General features: G+C 32.8%; 2 protein-coding genes and 1 pseudogene across 3 annotated transcripts; all 3 read left to right on the forward strand.

Annotated features, from left to right (window-relative positions):
• Positions 1-4,508: 4,508 nt before the first annotated feature.
• LOC146935091 (inactive poly [ADP-ribose] polymerase RCD1-like) lies at positions 4,509-5,975 on the forward strand. The gene is made up of 3 exons (XM_085750269.1): positions 4,509-5,243; positions 5,322-5,417; positions 5,620-5,975. The coding sequence occupies exons 1-3, from the start codon at positions 5,007-5,009 to the stop codon at positions 5,728-5,730; spliced, it is 444 nt and encodes a 147-aa protein (XP_085606395.1). The 5' UTR covers positions 4,509-5,006; the 3' UTR covers positions 5,731-5,975.
• Positions 5,976-12,010: 6,035 nt separating this feature from the next.
• LOC146935092 (F-box protein PP2-B10-like) lies at positions 12,011-14,044 on the forward strand. Its single transcript, XM_085757590.1, has 3 exons — positions 12,011-12,444; positions 12,625-12,773; positions 13,332-14,044. The coding sequence occupies exons 1-3, from the start codon at positions 12,136-12,138 to the stop codon at positions 13,837-13,839; spliced, it is 966 nt and encodes a 321-aa protein (XP_085613716.1). The 5' UTR covers positions 12,011-12,135; the 3' UTR covers positions 13,840-14,044.
• A 1,272-nt stretch (positions 14,045-15,316) lies between these two features.
• On the forward strand, positions 15,317-18,462 carry LOC146935093 (F-box protein VBF-like; annotated as a pseudogene). Its single transcript, XR_015033326.1, has 3 exons — positions 15,317-15,325; positions 15,783-15,919; positions 17,646-18,462. The product of XR_015033326.1 is annotated as an F-box protein VBF-like (transcript).
• Positions 18,463-26,034: the final 7,572 nt, after the last annotated feature.

Here is a 26,034-nt window from a genome sequence, read left to right on the forward strand (position 1 = left end):
AACATGGAGCTTTGATATTCGAACAAGTGAATTTAGACAAGGTTTGTGAAACATGAGAATAGTCTAGTAAACCTTGAGACATATAAAGTTTCGATCTTCAAGGGTCCCAAAGGCAATCACCCATGAAAATAGGTGTGGTTGTTGGAGGGATACACTCACTGACTTCGATAGAAGCTTTGATATGCTAAAGAGAAACTTGTCTTTAGAAATTAAGAATAACGTAAATTATAAGTTTAAGGCTTGATTGTGAAGGATTCATTGTTATGACGAACCAATGATCCCAAGGCTCTTTATTATTATTGTTATTTACCTTCAGAAACTAAACCTCCCTTTTTATAAATTTTCTCCTCCTCTAATCATTCTTTTAAAGTTAATTAGATTGAACAACTCCCTAGCGGAACGATACTCTACTTTACTACTATTACTTCGATAGACCGTGCACTTGCGGTTTGGCCTATCAGGTACTTTCCAATATTGGAAGTGAATTGAATTTGTGTTGTACTAGTTATAGATTCCTTTCTAGGTCGTGTGACTCCTGAGGAAGCATAAACTCTAGATTTATCCAAGTTGAAATAGCGCAGAAGGAATCTAAAAGTTGAGTGATAATTTGAGCCTGGGAGGGTTTGGCTTTGGCAAAAAGGAGTACATCGTTTGCAAAGAAGAGGTGAGATATCATAGGACCATTTGAAGAAACTTGTAGTGGTAACCATCTTCCATGTCGAATCTCCTCATGAATCATTGCACCCAATCTTTCCATACAAGGGACAAAAGAGATATGGAGAAAGGGGATCTCCTTGCCTAAGACCACGTGTAGGGGTGAAGCTCGCAGTTTTTTCCCCATAGATATTTATGAACTGTCAATTTTTATGAACTGTGATTTTATTTTTTAGGGATTAAAAACAAAATTTTTAATATTTATATGGACAAAAAATATATTTAACCCATATATATATATATATATATATATATATATATTTAAATTAATAAAATTGATTTTAAATATGGATGTATAAAGCATTATGGAGGTCAGTAGGGACCAAAAGTTTTTTCTACAAAATAAATAATCATATAATCCAACAGTAGCTAAAGGGATGAATCGTTGCTAAATCATTTCACTTTATTTTCATTCTTTATTTCTTATATACATTCTTAACATCACATTCCTTCATGTCCTTAAAATTTAAAATGAACTATGAGAGTTATTTGATATTTATCAACTATATACTAATTTAAATTACATCATTTACAATTTCTTAAGCCAAACCCTAGGAGCACGGCGACATCAATAAATTAGGTAGGAGATCATTTCTTAATTTATATTTTAAATCAGTGTTTTAAATCATTGATTGCATGTTTATTCCATTGGTTTTTGAACTTGATCTTGTTGTTGAGTTATAGAGTATAAAAATAAAGAAATATTCCAGGAGAAGGAAAATCAACTTTTAGGGTCCGGGATCTCATTGTATGACGCAATTACACGATTGTCAATTTCTTAACACCAAAGCCTTAGAAATGTGGTGATGGTAGTAAATTAGGCGTGAGGTCCTTTCTTCATCTATATTTCAAGTTAATTTTTTAAATATTTGATTTCATGTTTTTCTATTGACTTATGAAATTAACTATTTTGTCGAGTTCTAGAATGTGAAAGTAAAGAATTAAGTATTCCAAGTGGAGGAAAATCAACCTTTGGGGTCGAAGATCTCGATGAATCACACAATTACGTCGTTTGCAATTTCTTAACATCAAAACTCTAGGAGCACGATGACGGTAATAAATTAGGTATGTGATCATTTCTTCATCAATATTTTAAGTCATCCTTTCAAATCATTGATTACATGTTCTTTTTCTATTGGTTTATGAACTCGAGCACTTTGTTGGGTGATAGAATGTGAAAGTAAACAAATATTCCAAGCGGAGAACAATCAACCTTTGGGGTCTGAAATTTGGTTGCATTACAGGTTAATCTTGAAAGATGTACGTGGATTTTTCTTCTTGAAAATTGTAGTGAAGAAGAGAATTTTTTGAAACTTAAATTCCGATGATTAATTTTCAAGAACAATAAAATCAAATATATTGTCTAAATTTAATATATATACATACTACCCTAATTTTTTTAAAAATCTCTTGCATGTATATTGTTATGAACCCTAATGATCGTAAATGTGAAATCGTACAATCTTAATCAATATGTATTGTTGTGTAAGTTATCAATAAATTGATCTCACTATGATGACTTTCAAAATAATTTTTGCTTTTGGTAAATTAAAATGTTGCAATTTATGTTTTTCTTCGTGAATAATTTGTGAATCAAGTTATATTGGTTTGAGCTAAGGGTTAAAAAGTTTGAGGTTTGGGTTCCAACTCGAACGAAAGAGAAAAACTAATCTAACAAAATAATTACTAATTAGTAATTTCAAAAGAATAACAATTTTAATAATCTTTCAAATAATATAATGTATACATTAATTTCCTAAAACTTTATATTTGTAACTCTCAAAGATATTTATATGTTCTGATATGAACAAAACACTTATTAATAATAAGATATAGTATGTAAGCAATGAAGTAGTGAAATAACAATACTTAAGAAAGTACTAAAAATTCTGTATGTGTGTAATATGATAAGTGTTTTTATAAATAAATATTTTTTAGTACTCTTGATTTTGATATTTTTCAAAAAATTTCAACAACTGAAAAGATTTCAAAAAAGTTTGAAATGGTGTACTACTTGAATTGATTAATATATAGCATGCTAATAATTAGATGTGCACTAAAAAGATGGAGATAGCATACCATAAACTTATCATGATTCATCCAAATAAACATTGGGTTATGTTCAGTTGTCACATACAATATGATTTTCCTTTACGATGCATCAAATATATCATGTCGGGAAAAGTACTAACTATCATTGATTGGCTTGGGAGGTGCACCAACATGTTTGATATAATAACGAGTGTGACGAGTGTGTCAAAATAATGACATTTTTTTTTTCGAAATCATTGTGGTTTACCTAATCTTGGCAAACTTGCTAGATACCAAACATACACAATGTTAGGTGCCTAACAACCATTGTTTGGCTTATTACCACCTTCATAACTATGAAGTTAGGACATTATGTTTATAAGAAACATTGTTTGTATTAGTTTTCTTCTTCCCCAATATTCATATCTCTTTTATCCTTTTAGAATACACTTAGTTCTATTTTTAATTTGATATTTGAATGTTTTGTCAATTCATAAATTATTTTTATTTTAATGATAAATTCATGTATAGTTATTTATTAGAATTTTCAAATTCTTGTTACTTTAAAATAATGATAAAATGTTATGGTAGTAAATTTTTAAAAAATTAAGAATAGATATTTGTTAAAAAATATTGAAGATGACGTTATATTCTAATGGATGTTAATAAAAAACTAATTTACACTATTATGTAACCAAAAAAAATGCAATGTAGTATAATAAAATCGTCCAAACAATGATTGTCAATGTCACCTTTATTTTAATATTATTTAAAAAAATATTACCATAACATATATTATATTATATTTAAGTAACCAACTTGGAAATTTTAACAAACATCCATACTTGGATTTCACATTAGTAGAAAATATTTATGATTTAACAAATATTTGAAAATCAAATATAAAATAGTTTGAGTGCATTCCAAAAAGATCAAGTAGATATGTGAATTGTTGAGAAAGATAACAGATACAATGAATACTTAGCTGGTACTTACTAAGCAAACAAATCTGCTGTTAATGTTTATCTTTTTAGGTTTTTTTTTGAACAAATCAAATGTTTATCTTTTTAGGTGTGTCACCGAGATACTCAATTCATTTAGTATAAATAGGACCCCTTACTCCTCCAATTAGATACACAGTTTCAAAGTTAAAACATATTACTTAATTGTTTGGTCTTTCTTTAGTTGCGTGTTATTGCACTCAGGTATAATTTCATGGTCTTTTCTTTGTTTCTTACTTTTTGTTTTATTTTTTTACTTTAAGTTTGAATATTGTAATTTAGTTTGTTTTTGGTTGTTTGTGTTTGATTTAGTTTGTAATTGATAGGTTGCTTAAGTTTGTTTTATTCTTGGTATTTCAATTTTGTTTTTGTTTTTCATCAATTTTATACTATGATTTTGCCTTTGGAAGTGTTTTTTTAAAATATAAAAAAATTCGGAAAAATGTTGTGGTTTGGTGATACAATTTCTCTAGTTGAGAATAGTGAATACTAGGCCTTCTGTCCAAGAGGTGTCAACTCACTAATAAGAGCTTGACGTTATAACATCAAGGGACATGGTTTAAACCATCTCACCTGAGACAATTGTTAAATCACCATTAATGCCACCCTTAATCCCTTCTCAGTTTTTTTAAATGTCACTCCTTCTAGGTTTTGATTAAGCCAATTGCTTTTTCCTATTTGAAAAAAGTTATGATCTTTTTATATTGTTAAATATCTTTACCAGAAGCAAAGTAGTCTTTGGGAAGCGCATGTACAATGTATGCAACGTTAAAAGGAATACATTTTTTTGTGTTACGTTACTATTGTTAATTTAAGGTTATTTTTTAATTGTTTAATCTTTTTCTCTAATTTTTATTCTCTTCAATTCAACACATTTACGTGCTTCAATTCTAAAAAAAAAGTCCAAGTATAATCATAATCATAAAGTATATTGTAACAGCCTTTTAATGGAGAATATTTTTTGTAAAGTGACTCATTTTTTTCCTCCATGCAACATTACTTACATTTATTAATTTATGTGAAATTTCCAAGGACACTTATAATTTGGGAAACCTAGTATTTATCTTCATTATTATGTCAACATTATGTTATCATGATGATCACATGATGCTTTATACCAGTTCAATATTCTCAAATGTTTTAAACATTCAAGGACTGCCAACCATTATTGTTGCTCATGGTCTATAGTTATATTTAACTGTTGCAATTGAGCTTCTATATTTGAGCGTGTGTATATTTATAGTTATCTAGTAGATAGAAATGGACGCAAGACCCACAAAGATATCTGAAGGAGCTGCAGTCATTCTGAAGCAGAAGCGCACTACGCGACATGTTGCACAACTGACTGGAGCTTTGACAGCAACTAGTGTTCCTGCTAACACTCAAAGGACACCCAAATCCCCTTGGATATCTTTACGCGTGCTTTTAGCAGCCCTCAGAAAAATGACTCCTCCAAATATTATGTTTGAAATCATTCGTCATTATGAACAATTTGTGGTATGTAAAGTAGGTCCAATTAACACATATGACTTAAATGATAAAATATCTCTAATGTATCATGCCGTACTTGTGTAGTCAAAGAAGATTTCCCGTGATGATTTCGTTCGGCAGCTGAGATTGATTGTTGGAGACGATATAATGACATTTGCATTAAATAATATTAAATTCAAGGTACCGAATTTATTTACCCTAAAATTTATTTTAATTTTGTTTTGAAGCATGCTAAGTTTTCTTGTGTTGTGTTTATACCTCCCATCAAAATCACTCTAAATTGCAATTGCATATCATATGCTTAACTTTTGCATTGTGGATTCATACGAACTATCTCTTGTAATTTGATTATTCATCCTAATGTTTATCTGGCTTGTTATAGGGACCATCTTGGCCAATCAAACAGCTCAAACAGCAAGATGAAGTGAAGCTTTTGAAGGAGGAGGCAGAGGTTTCTCAGTTGGAGTTCACTCTGGACAACATGAAGTTGTGATTTTGTTTTGTTGTCCTAATTTACCGTTTCGATACGGAACTGTAGTGCATGTTTACTATTGAAACTTCATAACAATTTATTTTGTAATGTTTGGTGATTATATGTATTATAAACTTTCATATTTTATGGGTTTGGGGCTAACTCAATACCTGATTGTCCCATAATTAAAGAATTCGTCGACATAATATATATACAGTAATGTCTTGACACAACCTGTACTATGACTTTCACTTATTAAATTTTTTTTTTTTTGCCTCAAATGCATTTGTAGTTCTCTAAAATGAATCTTTGTAAATTAACTTTTACTATGGACAACATGAAGTTGTGATATTGTTTTCTCCTTGGATAAATATTTTTTTCTTTAATTTTGTTTTGTTGTGGAACTTATAAGCTATATTGGAGAACTTATGAAAATAAGTTGAAAAAAGCTTATGGAAAATATTATTAGCTGTTTTCATAAGTTTTCCCAAACAGTGACACAAAACTTATGCAATAGATAAGCTCAAACAAGCCAATCCAAACAGACCCTAGATGAAATTCATAGGATCCCACCAAATAGATTGGGAATTGATGATTTGTTGGATCTAAGGTGAATTTTAGTTGATAAGCAGTAAGTACAAGTAATCGAGAATGCATTGTTAAAATTCTCTATTTATTCTTAGGAGCTTCTCTAGAGATGCTTTTGAAAGGGTAAGAAAAAAACTATTATCAAGGAAAAGTTGTGATTGCTGTTATGTGATTGTGTTTGGTTATATAGGTGCAAAAATTGATTTTTATTGAAATGATTTCGTATAATTTATTTTAGTTAAAGGTGAGTTTAAGATAAAAATGTTTTTATGTTTTGGTCATGTTCCCTAGCCCATGCTATAGCGGGAAGGTGTAATGACACTAAAATGACAGCAGAATTGCGTTATTGTTTTATTGAACTATCAGCAATGATGAATGATCAACTCCCAATGTATTAATTAGGAGGAATAGAAACCAACTACAACGTAGAAAGTGTAGGTCGTAAGGGAAGAAGGAGATAAGGTTCTAGGTATAAGAATGAGCAGGGGATAGAAGATTCCAGATTCAGACGGAGGAGGTTTACCTCACACATATTCCACACACTTCTTCCGTACACACATTCGGCTATATAGTCTCAAACTCGTTCGTTGACGTTCACCTCACCTCACTGCCATTGTGTGTATTGTAAAATAGTTTTATTGTTGATATACCTTAATTTTGGACCTAAAAATACTAGCTTATTTATTCTCTTCTTGTACTTCAAGTCATTTGAAATTATCTCTGATCAATTGCATCTTTCTCTGCATCTTATTTCAATGTTATTTGCAAAATTCATGAAAAAGGGTATTTTAGTCATTTCCTGCATTCAAATTCATTTTAGTCCTTGAAAATTGTTTGTGTCTTTTCATTTGATTGGTATAAGTCCTTGTTTCAATCTCATGTCAAAATCCATTTCAAAAATTACGTTTAAAGTCATTTTGAGTCAGTTTAGCCCCTAGGGGCATTTTAGTCATTTCCTGTGTTAAGATTCCTTTTAATCCCTAAAAAATTGTCTCTGAGTCTTTTAATTTGCTTGTGTAAACTCTTGCTTTAATTCCTTGTTAAAAACCATTTTAAAATTGCATTTGAGTCGTTTCGAGTCATTTTAGTCCCCAGGGGCATTTTGGTCATTTCACGCGAAATTTTGACGGAGAGAGGTTACTTTGAAGTACCTCATTTAGTAGTTGGTTCGTTTTAGTCCGTTTTGTCATTTTTAATCGTTTCACTTTACGTTATTTTCCGTTTACCAATTTTAATTCAATTTTATTTTTAATTTTTATTTTTAGTCCTAAAGTTTCTAAAAATTGCATTTTTAGTCCAGTTTGTTAAAATTGCAGTCCAGTCCTTGTATTTTTCCTTTTTTTGCAGAAAATTCCCAAAAGTCAAAGCAGTTAGAGATCAGTCAAAGTTAGTTACACTTGTAGTCCACATGGCACTTTCTCATTGGTCAGGAATTACTGCATGGCACCTATAAAAGCAGGCCAACTCATCATTGAGTCAGAATTCACTATTCATTTTCTGCCACATCACACAAAGTTTGTTACACTTGTAGTCCACATGGCACTTTCTCTCTCCAAAATTTTGGATCAAAATCACAAAAAACCCAAGAACACCATGAATATCACATGAGTTTCACATGAACATTCAAACCTTCATCTAATTTTCCAAGAACACTAACCACAAAAATCATTATCAATCAACACCATTATCACTCATACATCACAAATTCGTCACTGTTCATCACTATTCATCACCGAAAAAATCATTTTCGGACTCATCCCCCCTACAAGCACAAGGCCGATTTCGGCCACCACAAGAGGAGGAGGGAGCTCGCGGCAAACACCACAAGAGGAGGAGGGAGCTCGCGGCCGGAGCTTAATCGGAGAGGAAACAAAGCTTGCGAACCGATTCGACTTGAGGTAAGGATTTAGAAGCTTTTACCACCTTTTTCGTCACTTTTTCTTTCAAAATTTCTCAAACTTCAAACTTAGATCTACGCTTCACCATTGATTTTCTTGAAAAACTAAGCCCGGATTCGTGATTAGAACGAAAAAGGATTGTTAAAAATCTAAAAAAAATTGAATCGGGCAAAAAAAATTTCCGACGCGGTGGTGCCGCCACCTCGCGGTGGTCGGCCACCGCGCCGGACCGGTGGAGCTTGACCGGAGAAGAAGGTTGCACTTGCAGACCTTCTCTCACTAGAAGTTTTAGAGAGGAAGAAGAAGGAATTATGAGAGAAAGTGAACCGATTTTGGCCTTATGTGTGTAAACGAACTGGTTCGGTTCGCTTGAACCGGACCGGTTCACCTTGGTTTCTTCTTCTTATTCCTCAACCGTTAGATCTAGCCGGATTAATCCAACGCTCCTCATGCGTTTGGATGATCCAGGATCCATTTCACCTTGGGCCTGGGCTTCTTTTCTACACAGACTTTATTTTCTTGTGTTTTTCTTGCTGTTTAATACACTATTTCTTGCTGAATACACCTTTGCATGCCTAAAATCTCTTTGAAAAATTCTAAGAAAATTCCTATAATTTTTCTAGTATATTTTGATCAATTTTGATATATTGCATGTCAAGATTGATCAAGAAATACTAGAAAATTATTTTGCCTTGGTTTAATGCTTTTTCTTTTACTTTTTGTTGAAAAATCTTGATGAAAAACTTGTAAAAATCTTGTGAATTGTATTGCATTTTTGTTGAATGATTTAGGATTGTTTCTTGTTAATTTTGTATGCTGAAAATTGTTAGAGAAAATACATGGAGAAATTGTTTGAATTTTGTGTTGTTTTGTCAAATTTTGTGAAGTTTTTTTGCATGTTTTAATTCCAATTGTTTGGTTCATAATAATTGTGGTTTGTTGAATAATTTTGGAGTATTGTTTGGTGATTGATTTGGTGTTTTGGTGCTGGTTTGTGATATGTGATAATTGATTCCTTATATGGCAAGTTACTTGATTCTTTAACATGTGAATTAGTGCAAAATAGGCTTAATAAAATGTCATAGTCCTTGACTCGTGTTTCTCATAACTCTCACATTGGAGCTGAACATAAAACCCTTTGAAAAATGTCAAAATGTGAGAGTTATGGGTCTCTTGCTTGCTTTGGAATTTTGGTATTCTATTAAGTGCATTTTTGCCACTTTTTCCTTGCCATTTTACTATGTTATTATGCCTTATTTCTTTGCCAATTTTTTCTACTATACTATGCCTTTTATCACTAACCACTTTACTTCATGTTTCATGCATTCCATAAGGCATCCCATCTTCCATCTTATATTCTTAGTCTTTATCTTTCTTACACTTTAAAATTCATGCAAAAATTAGAATGTAATACCTAGGAGTTCTTGTATTTTACTTTATGCTCTTAAATTCTTGCAAGACCATAGCATGTATCTAGGCCAATGATGTAAAGGACAATGGACTCTAATGATGTACACCGACACGAGCACCGACACTAGCAGACACCTCACATGGTTACTTTAGATATATGCTTAGGATATGCATGTTTAGATGTATGTTTAGGATTGCATGTTTAGATGAATGTTTAGGATTTACACTTAGAAAAATCAATTTTCCAAAAAACTTGAACAACATCACTTGAAAAGCTTTTTCCAAAAAATATAGGAGTCAAAACTCCTTTGCATTTTCTCTTTTATTTTCTTAATCAAATTTCAATGAAAATTAATCATACTTGACTTTTTTTTTCCAAAATCACTAATCAAACCTCACAATTTCACAATCTTATGCCCTTGAGGCCTCTCTCTCTCATTCTTCAAATTCCAATTTTTCAAACTTAAAATCAACCAACAAAAAAAAATTTGGAAGAGAACTACGGTGGATTTGATCCCTTAAACGGGTACGTAGGCAAGGAATCAAAATTCCTTCAATTCAAATAAAATAAAAATTCAAACACTTTCTTCTCCCTCCAATTCTTCACTTAGAAAACTCTTAGGTTTAAATAAACATTTTCAAAATAGCATTTACAAATAAAGCACGCGCGTAGAAAATAAAGACGGTTCCTATAGGATACTATAGTCGTTATGGGTGCCTAACACCTTCCCGTAGCGAAAACAACTCCCGGACCTTGATTCTCAAGGGTTTTGCTTATTTTTTCCCTTCCCAAGAAAAAATGAGATATCAAAGGTTAAAAAGGTTCAAACGTAATCAATGTTTGACACCCGGAAACCAAGATAAAACAATTGTATATGTAAAATGAAAATAAATGTTGTGTCTAGAACAGTACCAACTTGTTGATTTGGGTTTATTTACTGATATCATAACAGAGGACTTTACATTGAGTTATTTTGATATGCATTGGACTTTTCAATGTTATTCAGGGTTATTATTTAGGAATCCTCATTTTTGTGTTGCTTCCTATGCATGACTAAATGGCGCTCGTTCATGTGGTGCACAACGATTTAATTTAAAAAAAAATAAATAAAGTGGTATGCAACCACAATACTGAAGTTTTAGAGGTTTCTTTATAATCACTTTGTGTCCATATTTTTCATGCATCAGCTATATATATCCAGAAAATAACGTGATTTGAAGAATCATAGTGTAACTGCAATTGCCATTATACGTAGATAGATTGATATAAGTCTATTTATTTATTCTGTTGATCGGGCGGCGTCTCGAGAAAAAAATTGGAAAAAAAATAAATAAATTGAGCCTTGAGACTGAGCTATCATAAGTCATAACTTATTCGGTTGACCTTGTCAATATTCCGAATTCTATTATCTTATGCTTTGTTGGAGGTTTGTCGTCATTTTTTATATTCTATTTCATGGTAGAATACTAGTCATTGGCCTCATGTTTTGTATTACAGTTTTGATAATTCTGCATTGGCAGGAGTAAAATTGGTAATCAGAGCCGACAAGGATAGGAAGATCAAATTTTGTTGCGTTCGGTCTAAACGCTCGAGCTTTATAGTGCACAAATCTATTTTTAATTCAGTGGTCCAAGCATGCAAAGGAATTCCATAAATTCGCAACCACGCACCTTTTTCATATTTTATAGCATAAAAGTTTGTCTGAACAAGATACAGTCGATACACGTCTCGTACATTTGATAAAGTACCACTGGCGAGTACATAAATGAGTCTACTGAATACAGAATCACTACTAGTGAGTACATAATACATAACAGATGCCAAATCTCATACTAGTACAAGACCGTGTAACATAAGTCGTCCAACTTCCTTCTTCTTGTCCTCATCGTGAGCAACCTGCTTATTTGAAATAAAGTAAAAGGAATGGGATGAGACTCTTGATAAGAGTTTATTAAGAGGAGGCACTCCTAACCTTATATGTCTGTTTTGTAAGAATGAGTTAGACCCCAATTTCAAGGGCCATTTACCGTGTCCATATTAGCACAATCCCGACAAAAGCTTCAAGGAAAACAACTTTACACTTACAACAGTTTCTCAAACATATTCCATTGATGAATGTAGTCTACTATAGTATGAAAATTAATAGAATATAAACTATATTGAGATATGGAGAGTTAAAAAGACACTTCAACATTCTGCCATTAATCTGATGCAATATTGAGGGCTTCTTGTTTTTAGTTAACAATGAGATGTAAGTCAATGCGAACTTATATTTCCTCTCTTCTCTGTGATTTCTTTTCCATTTCGAAACTGCTGCCTTTTGGTTACTTAACTGATGGTAACTTGGTTATTTCAAAAAAAAAAAAAATAAAATTGATGATAACACTGTAAGTTATCTTTCTCTCGTATGTGTATATTTGTGGAGGTAAGGGGCAAAATTGGAAAATGAAAAAACTAACCAAAATCCCTAATCCTTGTATATATATTGTTATTATATATAGATCACTTAACCCTAAAAAAATCAAATGAATGGAAAGAAGGATAATAACGGCAAAAAGCAGAAGAATGGAGGCAGCTTTTGATGAATTTCCGGAAGGATGCATCTCAGCCATTCTGTCTCGTACAACTCCCGTTGATGTTTGCACACTCTCCCTTGTTTCTAAGACTTTCCTTTCTGCTGCTGATTCCGACGCTGTTTGGAACCACTTTCTCCCTTTGGATTCCCGTCTCATTAACTCTATCATCTCACATTCTCCTTCCCTTGCCAACGCTCCCACCAAAAAGGCCCTCTATCTTGCTCTCTCTGATAGCCCAATCATCATCGATCATGGTCGAAAGGTATTCTTTTTCATAACCGTCAATTTCTCAAATATTAGACTTTATTTTAGTAAAAATTAATTTTTAATCTATTGTGCAAAAACCTATTGATTTTTGTAATCCCTGGTTTCTCTTTTATTAAGGCTTATTGATTTAAGATGTTTTCGGAATGCTAATAAGCCTTGAATATATGAAATTCAGAGCTTTAAATTGGATAGGAAAAGTGGAAAAATATGTTACATGCTTGCTGCTAGATCTCTCACCATTCATTGCGGTGATGGTGACAGTGATGATGATAGTGATGATGAACTACTCACTGATAAAGAGTGGATTCATATGAATGATTCCAGGTTAGTTTTTTTTTTTTTTTTCCATTGTGTTAATGATACTATTATTTCCTATTTCTAAACCTTTATGAATACTAAATTGGGTTAAATAAGTAAATGGTCCCTCAAAAAAATTTCATAGTCTAATGAATATTTATTTGCGTAGTGTGGAGTATTAACGATACATATATTGTATTTTTGTTAAAATATTTTCCTTTGTCATGCTTCTAACTTTCTTCCAAAGAAAATTATAAGTGAATACTTCTGGCTAGACTATTCAAACCCAAAGTTAACTTACACATGAATCTAAAGCTTAATATTAGTGATGGGTCCCCTCTCTGATAATTCTCTTAATAGATAACAAACAATATAACTTATTAAAGCTTAATATTAGTGATGGGTCCCCTCACTGAGAAGTTTCTCAATACGCTTGGTTTACAACTTCCAAAATCCAAACTTTAGTTGATGAGCCTACATTGTTATCGTATCTACACTTGTATAATACCCCATATGTGATGGGTATGAATCACTTTCATCTTCTTTTCATAATCCTTGTATTCTTGTCTTTGCAATTATTTACAGGTTTCCTGAAGTCGCTAAGCTTTGTCTTGTGTTCTCGCTTGAAATTCGTGGAATAATTAACACGTTTTCCTTGTCCCAAAATACTCGGTATGCGGCTTATCTTGTGTTCAAGATGATTGATGACTATGGATTTGAGAATGAACCTATGACCCTATCAATTGATGTAGAAGGTGGCCATAGCAGCACTAAATCTGTATGCTTGGATCCCAAAGCTTCACGCAACAAAGCAATAACGTGCTCAAGGAAGCACACCTACTACAAGCGCGGACGTTTTACCGGTTGCAAATGTCTCGGTTTTGGAAGGAGGCTGTACCCGAATGTAATAGGATTGCAGCGCCCTAGTATGAGAAGTGATGGTTGGTTGGAGATCGAGATGGGAGTGTTCTTCAATTCAAGCCTTGAAGGAGAAGAAGTCCAAATGAGTGTTGTCGAGGAAATGGAGACTGGCAAGATGAAGGGAAATATCTTTCTTGAAGGAATAGAAGTTAGGCCTAAGAAGGAAAATTAAGCAATATTCATTGTATTATACAGGGTCTTGTGTCTTGGATGGTAGAATACTTTTAAGATTTCATGTCACATAATAAAAGTGGTGAGATAAAAATCTAAAAATATAAAAAGAAACAATATAACAATATTCGATCACATTTATTGTTTCTGAAAATTTGGATATTAATTTCGAGATAGAAAGAGCACAAGCCTGCAAATTTAGTGCATGTTGTCTTTTTTATGTTGATATTCTCTCCCAGCATTGCCATGTTGACATTTTTAATTATGTGGCATTCCTCATATGTATTATTTTTGACGCAGTACGAAAGTGTAGGCTAGCAAGCGCTAAACCTAGATTGAAAGAGACAAGTTTGCAAGCGACAAACTTGGGAAAATAGGGTTCCGGAATCCACCAGAGATTGAGAAAAACTCTCTAAAATATTATCGATTGAATAAAAGTTATAAGTTGCCTCTTAGGTTACAACTGTTGAACTTAAATAGGGAAATAACAAACCCTAATGGGCCAAAAATAACAAACTGAAAACAAAATAGAAAGTTCTAGAAAATTAGGCTGAAATAATAAATACTACTAAATTACTAATAAAACCTTTCTGCATCAGTCTCCTCCACCTTTAAATAACTTGACCCGAGTTCTTATTTTGGTAGAAAGTTGTCCATTAATTGTTGACTCCTTCAATGAACAAGAGACCACCCTCCTGATCTCCATGGTATACCTCAGATGTGGATGCAATAATCTAAAAATTGGATGCATGGAACTGAGTTGTCTATGCGTGGCAATTATAATAGGTTCGACAACACAATGAGTTTTTAGCCAATAGGTGGAATCAGAATCACCTGTGAGGTATTCTATCACATGAATACACATGCTTCAAACTATAAGTGAGCATAAAAGTATTCTATCACAAAAGATAAATATATAAAATAATAGTTTAAGAAGATTGTTCAAAAAATAGTTTCAGGAGACCTTTTTGCTATCAGGAAGCTGGAAATAAATAAATGAAACAACAGTTAGTGAAACATGTTTCTTTATAATGCTTGAATACAAACCATAACCCCATTGGAATTGAACAAAACATTGAATCAAAATCACCTTAGCAGCAAAGGAACAAAGATGTCATCATTCTTAGGAATTTAACAGAAAATTACATATCAATTATATGTTGTAGCGAAATAAATCAAAAACGAAAAGAAAACCATGTCAGAGGATATATATAAATTACACAATTAAGAGGTAAAACATGTCATTATCTCAAATACCTCTGATTAGGCAAGAGTTTCTTTAAAGGGCAAGCTGGAGCAAATCTTGTTGAATAGATGGAGTGTGTGAAAATGTGGTTAAAGGGCAAGAGTTTTTCTGGTTTTTTTTGGTTTGGCATGTTATGTTTTTCTGGTTTGTACTTTTTTTTTTTTTTTGAATCGGCAAATATTATTAAACGTCATCCTTGCAAGACGCAAGGAATGGACGAAACAAGATACAAATGGATCTGGTTTGTACTTTAATAGCGATAACCAAACAGAAACATGTCTGGTTACAAGAATTTTCTCATTTTGCTATGCTATATTCATTTCATATGTCAAATATAGATTATCATCAGAGCATATTTTGCATACCATACAACTTACAGATTATCTAATTTCAGTTCTTCAGCTAGAAAATACTAATAATTAATATGTACTTCTTTATGCAACCAAATGATACTAACAGTGTTCTCAAAAAAAAAATGATACTAACAGTGGCAAGTTTAAACTTTAATAGCAATAACCACATTTTTCATAACCGTCAATTTCTCAAATATTAGGGTTTATTTTTTAAAAAATTAATTTTTAATCATTTGTGGTGCAAAAAACTATTGATTTTTGTAATCCCTAGTTTCTCTTTTATTAAGGCTTATTGATTTAAGATGTTTTCGGAATGCTAATAAGCCTTGAATATATGAAATTCAGAGCTTTAAATTGGATAGGAAAAGTGGAAAAATATGTTACATGCTTGCTGCTAGATCTCTCACCATTCATTGCGATGATGGTGACAGTGATGATGAACTACTCACTGATAAAGAGTGGATTCATATGAATGATTCCAGGTTAGTTTTTTTTTTTTTATTTTCCTTGTGTTAATGATACTATTATTTCCTATTACTTAAAACCCAATATGGCTTCAATAACATAATCAACAGTTCTAAACCTTTATGAATACTAAATTGGGATAATAAGTAAATGGTCCCTCTAACTATACGGACATTTGATTTTAATCCCCCTAAAATATATTTTCATCCATGAAATTAGTCCATGTTCTCAATGTGTAAAGCATGGACTAATTTCATAGATGAAAAATTTTGCAGGGACCAAAACCTAAGAAAATTTTTGGGGGACTAAAATCAAATGTTGGTATATTTAAGGGGACTATTTACTTATTTAACCCTACTAAATTTGTGAATCAATTTTTTATGGGCTTGAATTATTCTTTTTCACATATATGTCAGTTGGCAAGGAAATTTTGACTCTTTCTAGTTTCACCCCATATAATCATAGTTACACCCAAATTTATTAAATTTTTTACAATAATACCAAAATTGCCCTCTTCATCTAAATTTCTAAAAACCCTTCTTTTACTATCATTCTGAACCCTCACCCCTTTTCACCCACAAACCACCATGGATATTCAATCAATCCCAACTAAAATTGTCAATTGAATCAACATCTCTTCCATTGATACGTACTCGATTAATACAAGTAAGTGAATTTCATAAATTTCTTCGAGTTTCTTTTTATCGTTTGCTCTATGATTTATGGATGTTTATAGTTGTTGTTAATTTCATGTTTGTCTATCTACATCGATTTGTTTGATTTAAGTTTACGTAGAAAGGTAACATAATTTAAGTTTACATATAGGTCTCACGTGAATTTAGTTTACGTACATATTCTAAAAAGGAATAACATACACCTAAACTCAGTTTACTTGGTGTATGTAAACTCAGTTTACATAAACTACGTAAACTCAGTTTACATGAACTAAAACTCAGTCTTAACTTACTTATGTAAATTCAGTTTACATAGTATATGTAAATTCAGTTTACATACACTTTTACATACACTACGTAAACTGAGTTTACATACACCATGTAAACTGAATTTACTTATACATAATTAATGTGCAGTGAACATAAATAAAATGGTATATTAGTAACTTTGGGGTGTAACTTGGATTATTTGGGGTGTGAGTAGTATCTGCCGGAAATTTTCTGCAACTTTTAAATCATGCCATAGAATAATGTCTCAAAATCCATATATAGCTTCTCCCAAAATGAGAAGGCTACATATTGTGTGAGCGAAAACATGGGCAGAGCTACTCATATTTTGGGAGGGGCTCCTGTCCATGCCGAGTCTTCTAATAGAATTCGTGTATAATTTATAGAGCGATCTATTAATGTTATATGGACAGTTATGATAGTCTAATGAATATTTATTTGCATTGTGTGGAGTTTTAATGATACATATATTGTATTTTTGTTAAAATATTTTCCATTGTCAAGCTTCTGACTTTCTTCCAAAAAAATTATAAGTAAATACTTCTCGCTAGACTATTAATGATGGGTCCACTCTCTGATAATTCTCTTAATAGATAACAAACAATATAACTTAATAATTGAGAAGTTTCTCAATATGCTTGGTTTACAACTTCCAAACTTTAGTTGATGAACCTACATCGTTATCGTATCTACACTTGTATTATACTCCATATGTGATGGTATGAATCACTTTCATCTTTTTTCATAATTCTTGTATTCTTGTCTTTGAAATTATTTACAGGTTTCCTGAAGTCGCTAAGCTTTGCCTTGTGTTCTCGGTTGAAATTCGTGCAGTGATCAACACTTTTTCCTTGTCCCGAAATACTCGGTATGCGGCTTATCTTGTGTTCAAGATGATTGATGACTATGGATTTGAGAATGAACCTATGGACCTATCAATTGATGTAGAAGGTGGCCATAGTAGCACTAAATCCGTCTGTTTGGATCCAAACGCGTAACACAACAAAGAAAGAACGTGCTCGAGGAATCACTCCTACAAATGTCGTACCGTTTGCAAATGTCCTGGTCCTAGATGAAGGCCATTCCCGAATGTAATAGGATTGCAGCGCCCTACTATGAGAAGCGATGGGTGGTTGGAGATTGAGATGGGAGAGTTCTTCAATTCAAGACTTGAAGGAGAAGAAGTCCAAATGAGTGTTGTCGAGGAATTGGAGAGTGGCAATAAGAAGGGAAATTTCTTTCTTGAAGGAATAGAAGTTAGGCCTAAGGAGGAAAATTAGGCAATATTCCTAGAATTATGCAGGGTCTTGTCTCTTAGTGTGTTGAGGGAACGCTTGTGCATGATTTCTGGTCATGATGTTTGGGTTATGAAGGAATATGGAAACAAAGAGTCTTCGACTAAATTGTTCACCGTTTCTTAAAAGTCTTGCACCTTGACCAATGCATTACATATGTTTGAGGATGGTCAAGTGTTACTTGAATATTTTGAGTATCGAGATTGAGAAAATAAGTTCATTGTTTATGATCTAAGGGATGACACTTTTAAGTCTAGTAATTTTAAATACAGGTGTGTTTATGCTCGAGAAATATGTGCTCAGAGTTTGATATTACCTTAGTCTTAAATCAAGGATTTAGATGTGGTGCACTGTCACCTGAGCATATCACTTTTTATGTTTTTTATTGAGTAAATAGGCAATTACCCCCTGAAATTGTAAGTTTCGTCAATTACCCCCCTCAAATTAACAAAACGTCAATTACCCCCGTGAAATTGCACAACGTTAATTAATTTACCCCCTCCGTCAAATTTTTCTGTTAGTCAACATGATGTTTTGCAAATACCCCCCTGAAGTTTTGCACTTATGTGCAAAATGCCCCCCAAACTTGAAAATTTATATTTTTTTCTTATCCTTAACTCAAGATATTAAAGACAAACAATTAACAGTTAACTTTAATATTTTACATTGCTCTTTCATTCTTAAAGGGGTCTGTTATTTTATTTTGTTTATGTCATGCCATTTGATTGTTCAATTCTCCATAACTTATGACTTATTTAAATAGAGACACACCAATTCACAACAAAGTAAGCTAGAGACATGCATTCCTCATGAATAATTAATTCTAGCAGTTTCTTAAGATAAGTTTGAATAAAATTATTCTATCTTAAAAATTGAACTAAACATGCATTTTGCTAAAGTAATATGAAGTTATTAATTCTGCACTATTTTTAGAGGATATATTATTATTGTAACCTTAAATATTAAAGATAACCATTAATTGTTTGTCTTTAATATCTTTTGAGTCAAGGATAAGAAAAAAACATATAAATTTTTAAGTTTAGGGAGCATTTTGCACATAAGTGCAAAACTTCAGGGGGGTATTTGCAAAACGTCATGTTGACTAACAGAAAAATTTGACGGAGGGGGTAAATTGATTAACGTTGTGCAATTTCAAGGGGGTAATTGACGTTTTGTTAATTTCAGGGGGGTAATTGACGAAACTTACAATTTCAGGGGGTAATTGCCTATTTACTCGTTTTTTATTTTGGGCTTGTACTGTTACTTAATGGATGATTGTTACTTAATGGTCAGTTGAACCTGAAACTTGAGAAAATGTAGTTATTTTCAATTATTTGTTTGTTTGTATGATTATTTGTGATTTGATTTTCTAAGTTCAGAATTAGGATTTAATTAGAAATTATGTGAATACTTTAGTATCTGTGCTGAAATGTCTGAACTGCACAAATTTCATAATATGTGTTTCAATTCTTTCACAATACATCATGAAGTGAACTAATCAAATCTTGTAATGCACACGGTTCTTTATAAAAGTTCGAATAACTTTGTGAGATATCATGATCATCAAGTGCAGAATAAAATGTATGAATTAGTTGTGGCTGAAAGATAAATTAGTGTCTGTCTTTACACATCCAAGTAACATATATTTAAAGGCATATTGAACGAAACCAGTGGAGAACTAAGTACATGTAATGTAAATACTTTTTTTAAAACTAATTTACAATGTTGTAAATCAAAGGCAAACACTTATTTGAATGAGTTAATGATTTTTTTCGTCACGGTTAAACCTTCTGCTTCCGCCTCATTAATGTATTTTAATTTATGCAGACAACTCGGTGACATTGTTGTGCATATGAAGTGATTGTTTATCTGACTTTGATTTGCAAAGTACCATGTAAGTTTTTGATTCTTGGTTATTCTTTCAGACAGCCACAAAACAGCTACTAGAACCGTTGCATAATCAATGTTTACTTTTGCCAAAACAGAAGACAGAATATTTAAAATGATGCTCTGTCTGAAGACAGAAGACAGGATAATTCAATACATACAAAAAAACAAAGAATACTCTGAGCTTAACTTTCTTGCTTTTTTATTTGACAGTTCAACTCTCAAACTCTTGAAAAATATAACAGAATATCACTCGCAAATTTTAAACGAGAAATCAAAACAGGTTCTGTCACACCAACTTTGTAACCCAAAAATAAACACGCCTCTACTATGGCATTCATCATAACATTCAAACATTTTGTCTCTATCAAAAAGATAAAACGGGGGGACAGAGGATCCCTTTGACGTAACGCTCTTTCCAATTTAAACTCTTCAATCAGGCTACCATTAACAAGAACTGTTGAAGTAGCTATAGTTATACATTCCATAATCCATTTGCGCCACAACGTTGGAAAATTCATTTTGGCCAGAACTGCATCGGTATGCTTTTGATCCACATAATCACATGCTTTTTCAAAGACATCTTTAAATGGAAAAGGAGGGACAGAGGATCTCCTTGACATAACGTTATTTCCAATTTAAACTCTTCAATCAGATTACTATTAACAAGAACTGATGAAGTAGCTATAGTTATACATTCCATAATCCATTTGCGTCACAATGTTGGAAAATTCATTGTGGCCAGAATTGCATCGGTGTACTTTTGATCTACATAATCATATGCTTTTTCAAAGTCATCTTTTAATGCCAACAATTCTCTTTTGAATTTAAGCGCTTCATCCACCACCTCATTAGCTATTAAATTTCATCCATAATTTTTTTTTTTAGAAAAGCTTATTGAGAATTTGAAACTACACTTCAATGACATTTCTCAATATATTTGTAAACACCTTATACATTCATCATAAAAAATCAGCCAGGCGTTGGCAAATCTCGACTTTGGAAATCAGAACTATAAAAGTGCAATTATGTCATCACGTCAATTTGCCATCGATGAAATTACAATAAAAAAACGCATCAAATCCTCTTTTAAGTCCACCTAGAAATCCTTGATAACCCAAAATTCATATCATCCGATCCTAGACTTTTAAAATTGTCACAGTCTCAAACCGCCTGCTTCACCTTATCAATATTAAAAGGTTTTACTAATTCCCTTTTATGCATTAATGTTATCCCACATCACAATTAGACTTGACTACCGATACCTTAAGAGTAATGACAGTATGTTTAATGAATCTCACAATTAGGTCACACATTATGTTTCATTACTTTTTTTGTGGTGGTCGGGGTTTGAACCCCGAACCTTGCATATTTTATACATTGTCCCTACCAACTTAGCTAAACTCACGAGGACAATGTTTCATTACTTTGAAACAAACATAAATAATTTTCTTATATCATAAATATATAGTCACAATACAATTTCTAAATTCAAACATAAAAACATTTGCCTCTAAAGCTTTGCACCAACAATGTGGCCCTACCTGAATGAAGTGATGTGATAGTTGATTCTAAAGAAATAAAATTATATTCGAGATTGCACACGCTCATACATATTAAAAATGGCCGATTAGGAAGTGAATTTAAAATTCCTTCATACATATATAAAAGATAATTTATTGTCCATATGAGTTTAGGTCAGTTGGTAAGAACAATGTATAATATATGCAAGGACTAGGGTTCGAACCCCGGACACCACAAAAAAATAAGATAATTTATTGGTAATACGATTATAGTGTCTTTTTTTTTCTCCTGATGGTCGGGGTTTGAACCCCAAACATTTATGCATTGTCCCCACCAATTGAGCTAAGCTCACGAGGACTTATGATTATATAGTATCTAATGTCACTTCTGTGTGCGTTTCTATTACAAAATATGCTATATTAATGTTACCATATTTTTCTATATATCGTTGATTTTAATTTGATTTATTGTCATATTTGAAATAAAGGAGTCATAAGATTATTGTGAATGTGATAAATTATGGCTAATAAATATAGGGTTAACTATAAAAAAAATTAAAAAATTTCTTCTGCATATCATTGTTCTACATCTCCTCTCCTTCTCAAAGCCTAGCCGTCACCCCTTTTTTCTTCTTCTTCTTCTTCTTCTTGTCAGAGGGGTGATTTAGGGTCAATTTTGACCCAAAAATCACCCCTCCGAGTTGTTTTGTCCTTCTATCCTATTTAAATAAGTGATTTCACATATTTTCTGTTTTCTTTTGTTTGTTTTTGTGATTTCGTCGTCTTTGAACGACTATGTTTGTTTTGATTTCCCGTCTTTGTGCGGTGTGTTTTTGATTTCCCGTCTTAGTGCGGTGTTTATTTGATTCAAGTTGAAAGATTAGCTTTGAGCAAGTGCAGATCCGATCAATGACAATGACTTTGGCGTCGTCAACGTTGCATATCCGGAGACATGAGTATTCCGGAGACTTGAATATAGTCATATTAGTCATATTTGTACGCATAGATACTTTGCAGTTTTATGCTATTAACATGGATGTTCTGAGTTTGTTCACATATACATCCTTTTTTTTTAGCGAATTTGGATTTGTATTGTATCGATGTACTCTATCAATTTGAATGAATGAATATCGTTTACTTTTGTCAAAAAAAAATATAGGGTTAAATATGTTTTTCGTCCATAAATAAATATTAAAAATTTCATTTTTAGTCCCAATCAAATAAAATCTCATTTCCATGTAAAAAATTTCGTCAGTATTATTGTCAATTTTTTTGAACTGTGATTTTATATTTTAGGGATTAAAAGCAAAATTCTTAATATTTATATGGACCAAAAGTAAATTTAACCCATATATATATATATATATATATATATATATATTTATATATATATATTAATAAAATATATTTTGAATATGGATATATAATGCATTGTGGAGGTCAGTAGGGGCCAAAAGTTTTTTCTAAAAAATAAATAATCATATAGTCCAACAGTAGCTAAAGGGGTGAATCGTTCCTAAATCATTTCACTTTATTTTCACTCTTTTTTCTTCTATACATTCTTAACATCACAATCATTCATGTCCTTAAATTTGAAAATGAACAAGTAGAGTTATTTGATATTTATGAACCATATACTAATTTAAATTACACCTGTAATATCCCGCCTATCAGTATCAGAATATTACCAGTTAAACGCGTCAGAGGACTAATGTTACACAAAGTAAGTATGATGGAATATTTATCACGTGTTGTTAGCTAAACACGAGTAAAGTATCATGGACGAATTAAGCACGCTTGAGGTGAGGGCATTATGGTAATTGCACACCAAAGGATATATTTATATGTTTTGGGGCCAAAATATCTCATTATTCAATCTTCTTTCTCTCTCAAGGTTTTGGCAAGAGAATTTCCTCCTTCTCTCTTCTCTTCTCTCACGCCACTCTCTCCTCTCCTCTCCACCAAACCTTCCAAAAATTCCTTCTCCTTACATGACAAGATTTCACCCTTGCCCTCTCATGTTACCCTAAGTTTGTGTAAGCTTGGTTTTAGGTCTAATCTCTTCTTTCCTCTCATGAAGTTCATCCCATCTTTTCTTCTTTGAAGCAAGAATTCTTCCAAGTTTGTTTATGAGTGAACAAAGCATGGTTTGTTAACAAATTAGCAAGCAAGAACAATTATGGTTTTGGTATTGAGACTTTGAGGTTGTTTTGGAAACTAGGGTTTGTTAATTGGTAAAGTGGGAGCTTGAGCTTGTTTGGGTTATGGTTTCTTTGAAGTCAAGAACCATAGAGAAAGAAGTAATATGAAGAATGGATTGGCATGAGCTAAGAATTCAAGAGGATCAAGCTAGGGTTTTGAAGGATGGAAAGTGGAAGAGCTGCTTGGAAGCTTGGGAATCAAGTTCACATCTTGTTTTAGGTGAGTTCCATAGATAGAATTCCCTACCCTTGGGATTATGTTTATGTCATGTAGAATAATATGAAATTCTAGGGTTTTTAAGTAATATGTTTAGTTGCCCCATTGAGCCGTGCTTTCTATGTTTCCAAATACTTGCTATAAAAACGTTTTACAAGTTTCCTATGATCTCTAGAGTCATAACATGCATAGATACACTTGGTTTTGAGGATTTTGGGTTAAAAACACTAATTAGGCAGGTGTTGGACTGTCATTACTCGCCACAGCGAGCAGATTGCTCGCGAGGCAAGCTAGAACCACAGGGAGGGGTGTGTACTCGCCCTCAACTTGCCACGGCAAGCAGCTACTCGCCACGGCGAGAAAGCTTACTTGCAAGGCGAGTGGCAGTGCCCAGAGCACTATTTGCTTGTTTCGCGTGTGGTTGACAAGTTTCGGCTCAAGTTTTCTTCAAGCAGTCTTTTTATAAAATATACCCCTCAAACCAAGGTTCTAAATGTTAATCTTTTGCAAGGATTTCATGAGAATGAAGCAAGTATTTGATATAGCTAGTAAAGCATGGCAAACGAGAGAAGTTATGATATGATATGAACTGGGGTAGCAAGTCATTCATTAAGTAAGGGAAAAACTAGAGCCTCGACATAGTAGTCGAGAACTAGCATGTTAAGCAAGAATCCATAGATTGATAAGACGCGAAGTATGTTCTCTTCGCACATGATCAAGAATGATATAGCAAGTATGTTAAGTCGTGGATAGGATAGTTATCTCTCCACCGTGATTAAGTATGAACAAGCATGAACAAGTATGATTTACCGCCAATCGGATCGACCAAGGTTCCGAGGTAAACATGTAAGCATGAATAGGTTTATCCTTCATGAACGACAAGACCATGATTAATATATGTAGGTGGCATGTCTCTTGCTATCCACGTTAGGGGGATACAAGGGGTTCTCATGATGGGAACGGTTCAAGCCGCAAGGGACCCGCATGTCACTGAATAAACAAGATGTCGGTGCTCGTGTCTCTTGTTATCCACGTCAGGGGGATATGAGAGGTTCTCGACTCAAGGGGAACGATTCAAGCCGTAAGGGACCCGCACGACACCGAAGGAGTCCGATGAGCCCTTGCTAGGTTTCCTTGGTCATGTATGGGATTGTTCTCTGGGTTACTCCACCTGGGGCTCTCCGTAAAATGAATCAAGATAATAACTGGTTGTTCAACGCTAACCTAATGAATGAACTTATGCACGATCCTGTATGTTATGTTATGATTATTCAAGAATGATTCCATGCACAAATATGTTAAAGATCAAGAGCACGAGATGCTAATAGAACAAGTAAAGAACATGATACCGATGACGATGTTAGGTTTCCCCTAATCGTCCGGTTTAGGTTTGTGTCATGATTATGTTATGTTTAGGCCTTGATACGTGATGAAAGTCGTTCTTAGCATCAAACAAGATAAGTATTTTTGTATCGTCTCCACAGGGAATAGTGCGTTATCAATGACAGTTTAACATCGACTATCATTCCAAGTATTAAGAGTACTTGTTTGTTTGAATTGAAATGTAACTAACTAAACTAATTGCAAAAAGTAAAAGATAAGATAAATAAGGATTGAAACTTGTTAGGAGTAGCGTTCCTTAACCAAGCGTCACACGTAACCTAATGATCCATACGAATTCTAGCTTTGTAAACAACATTATCACAATCAATTCTAAACTACCCTTCGTGTCCAAAGTGATATAATTATTTCTAAGTTATCGTTTAAACATTCGTGTCCAAATCCCTTAAACGATAACAAATTCGATCGGATAACTTAATCGACCGTGTCCAGCCTGATTAAGCATCCGAAAGCATTAAACTCTTGATTATGGTGATTATCTCAAGATTAACAAAGTTGTCAAAGAAGTTAACCTAAGATATATTGCTACTCTAGCTCTAGATTCAAGAGTTTGTGTCCAAATCATCTTGAATCTTATTGAAAGCATTAACACAAGAATAACAACAATATTGAATATAAATTGCTAGAATCATATATTGCAAGATCA

Source organism: Medicago sativa, chromosome 3, assembly GCF_051527215.1.
Source record: "Medicago sativa cultivar Bolivia chromosome 3, Bolivia_mono, whole genome shotgun sequence".
In the NCBI taxonomy this organism is placed as follows: Eukaryota; Viridiplantae; Streptophyta; class Magnoliopsida; order Fabales; family Fabaceae; genus Medicago; species Medicago sativa.

Bases quoted from the DNA above. Each gene is read 5' to 3' on its own strand.
- LOC146935091 (XM_085750269.1), top strand. From the start codon at position 5,007: ATGGACGCAAGACCCACAAAGATATCTGAAGGAGCTGCAGTCATTCTG. The intron at 5,244-5,321 runs GTATGTAAAGTA...GTACTTGTGTAG, and splicing joins GTCATTATGAACAATTTGTG to TCAAAGAAGATTTCCCGTGA. The intron at 5,418-5,619 runs GTACCGAATTTA...GGCTTGTTATAG, and splicing joins TAAATAATATTAAATTCAAG to GGACCATCTTGGCCAATCAA.
- LOC146935092 (XM_085757590.1), top strand. From the start codon at position 12,136: ATGGAAAGAAGGATAATAACGGCAAAAAGCAGAAGAATGGAGGCAGCT. The intron at 12,445-12,624 runs GTATTCTTTTTC...TATGAAATTCAG, and splicing joins TCATCGATCATGGTCGAAAG to AGCTTTAAATTGGATAGGAA. The intron at 12,774-13,331 runs GTTAGTTTTTTT...AATTATTTACAG, and splicing joins ATTCATATGAATGATTCCAG to GTTTCCTGAAGTCGCTAAGC.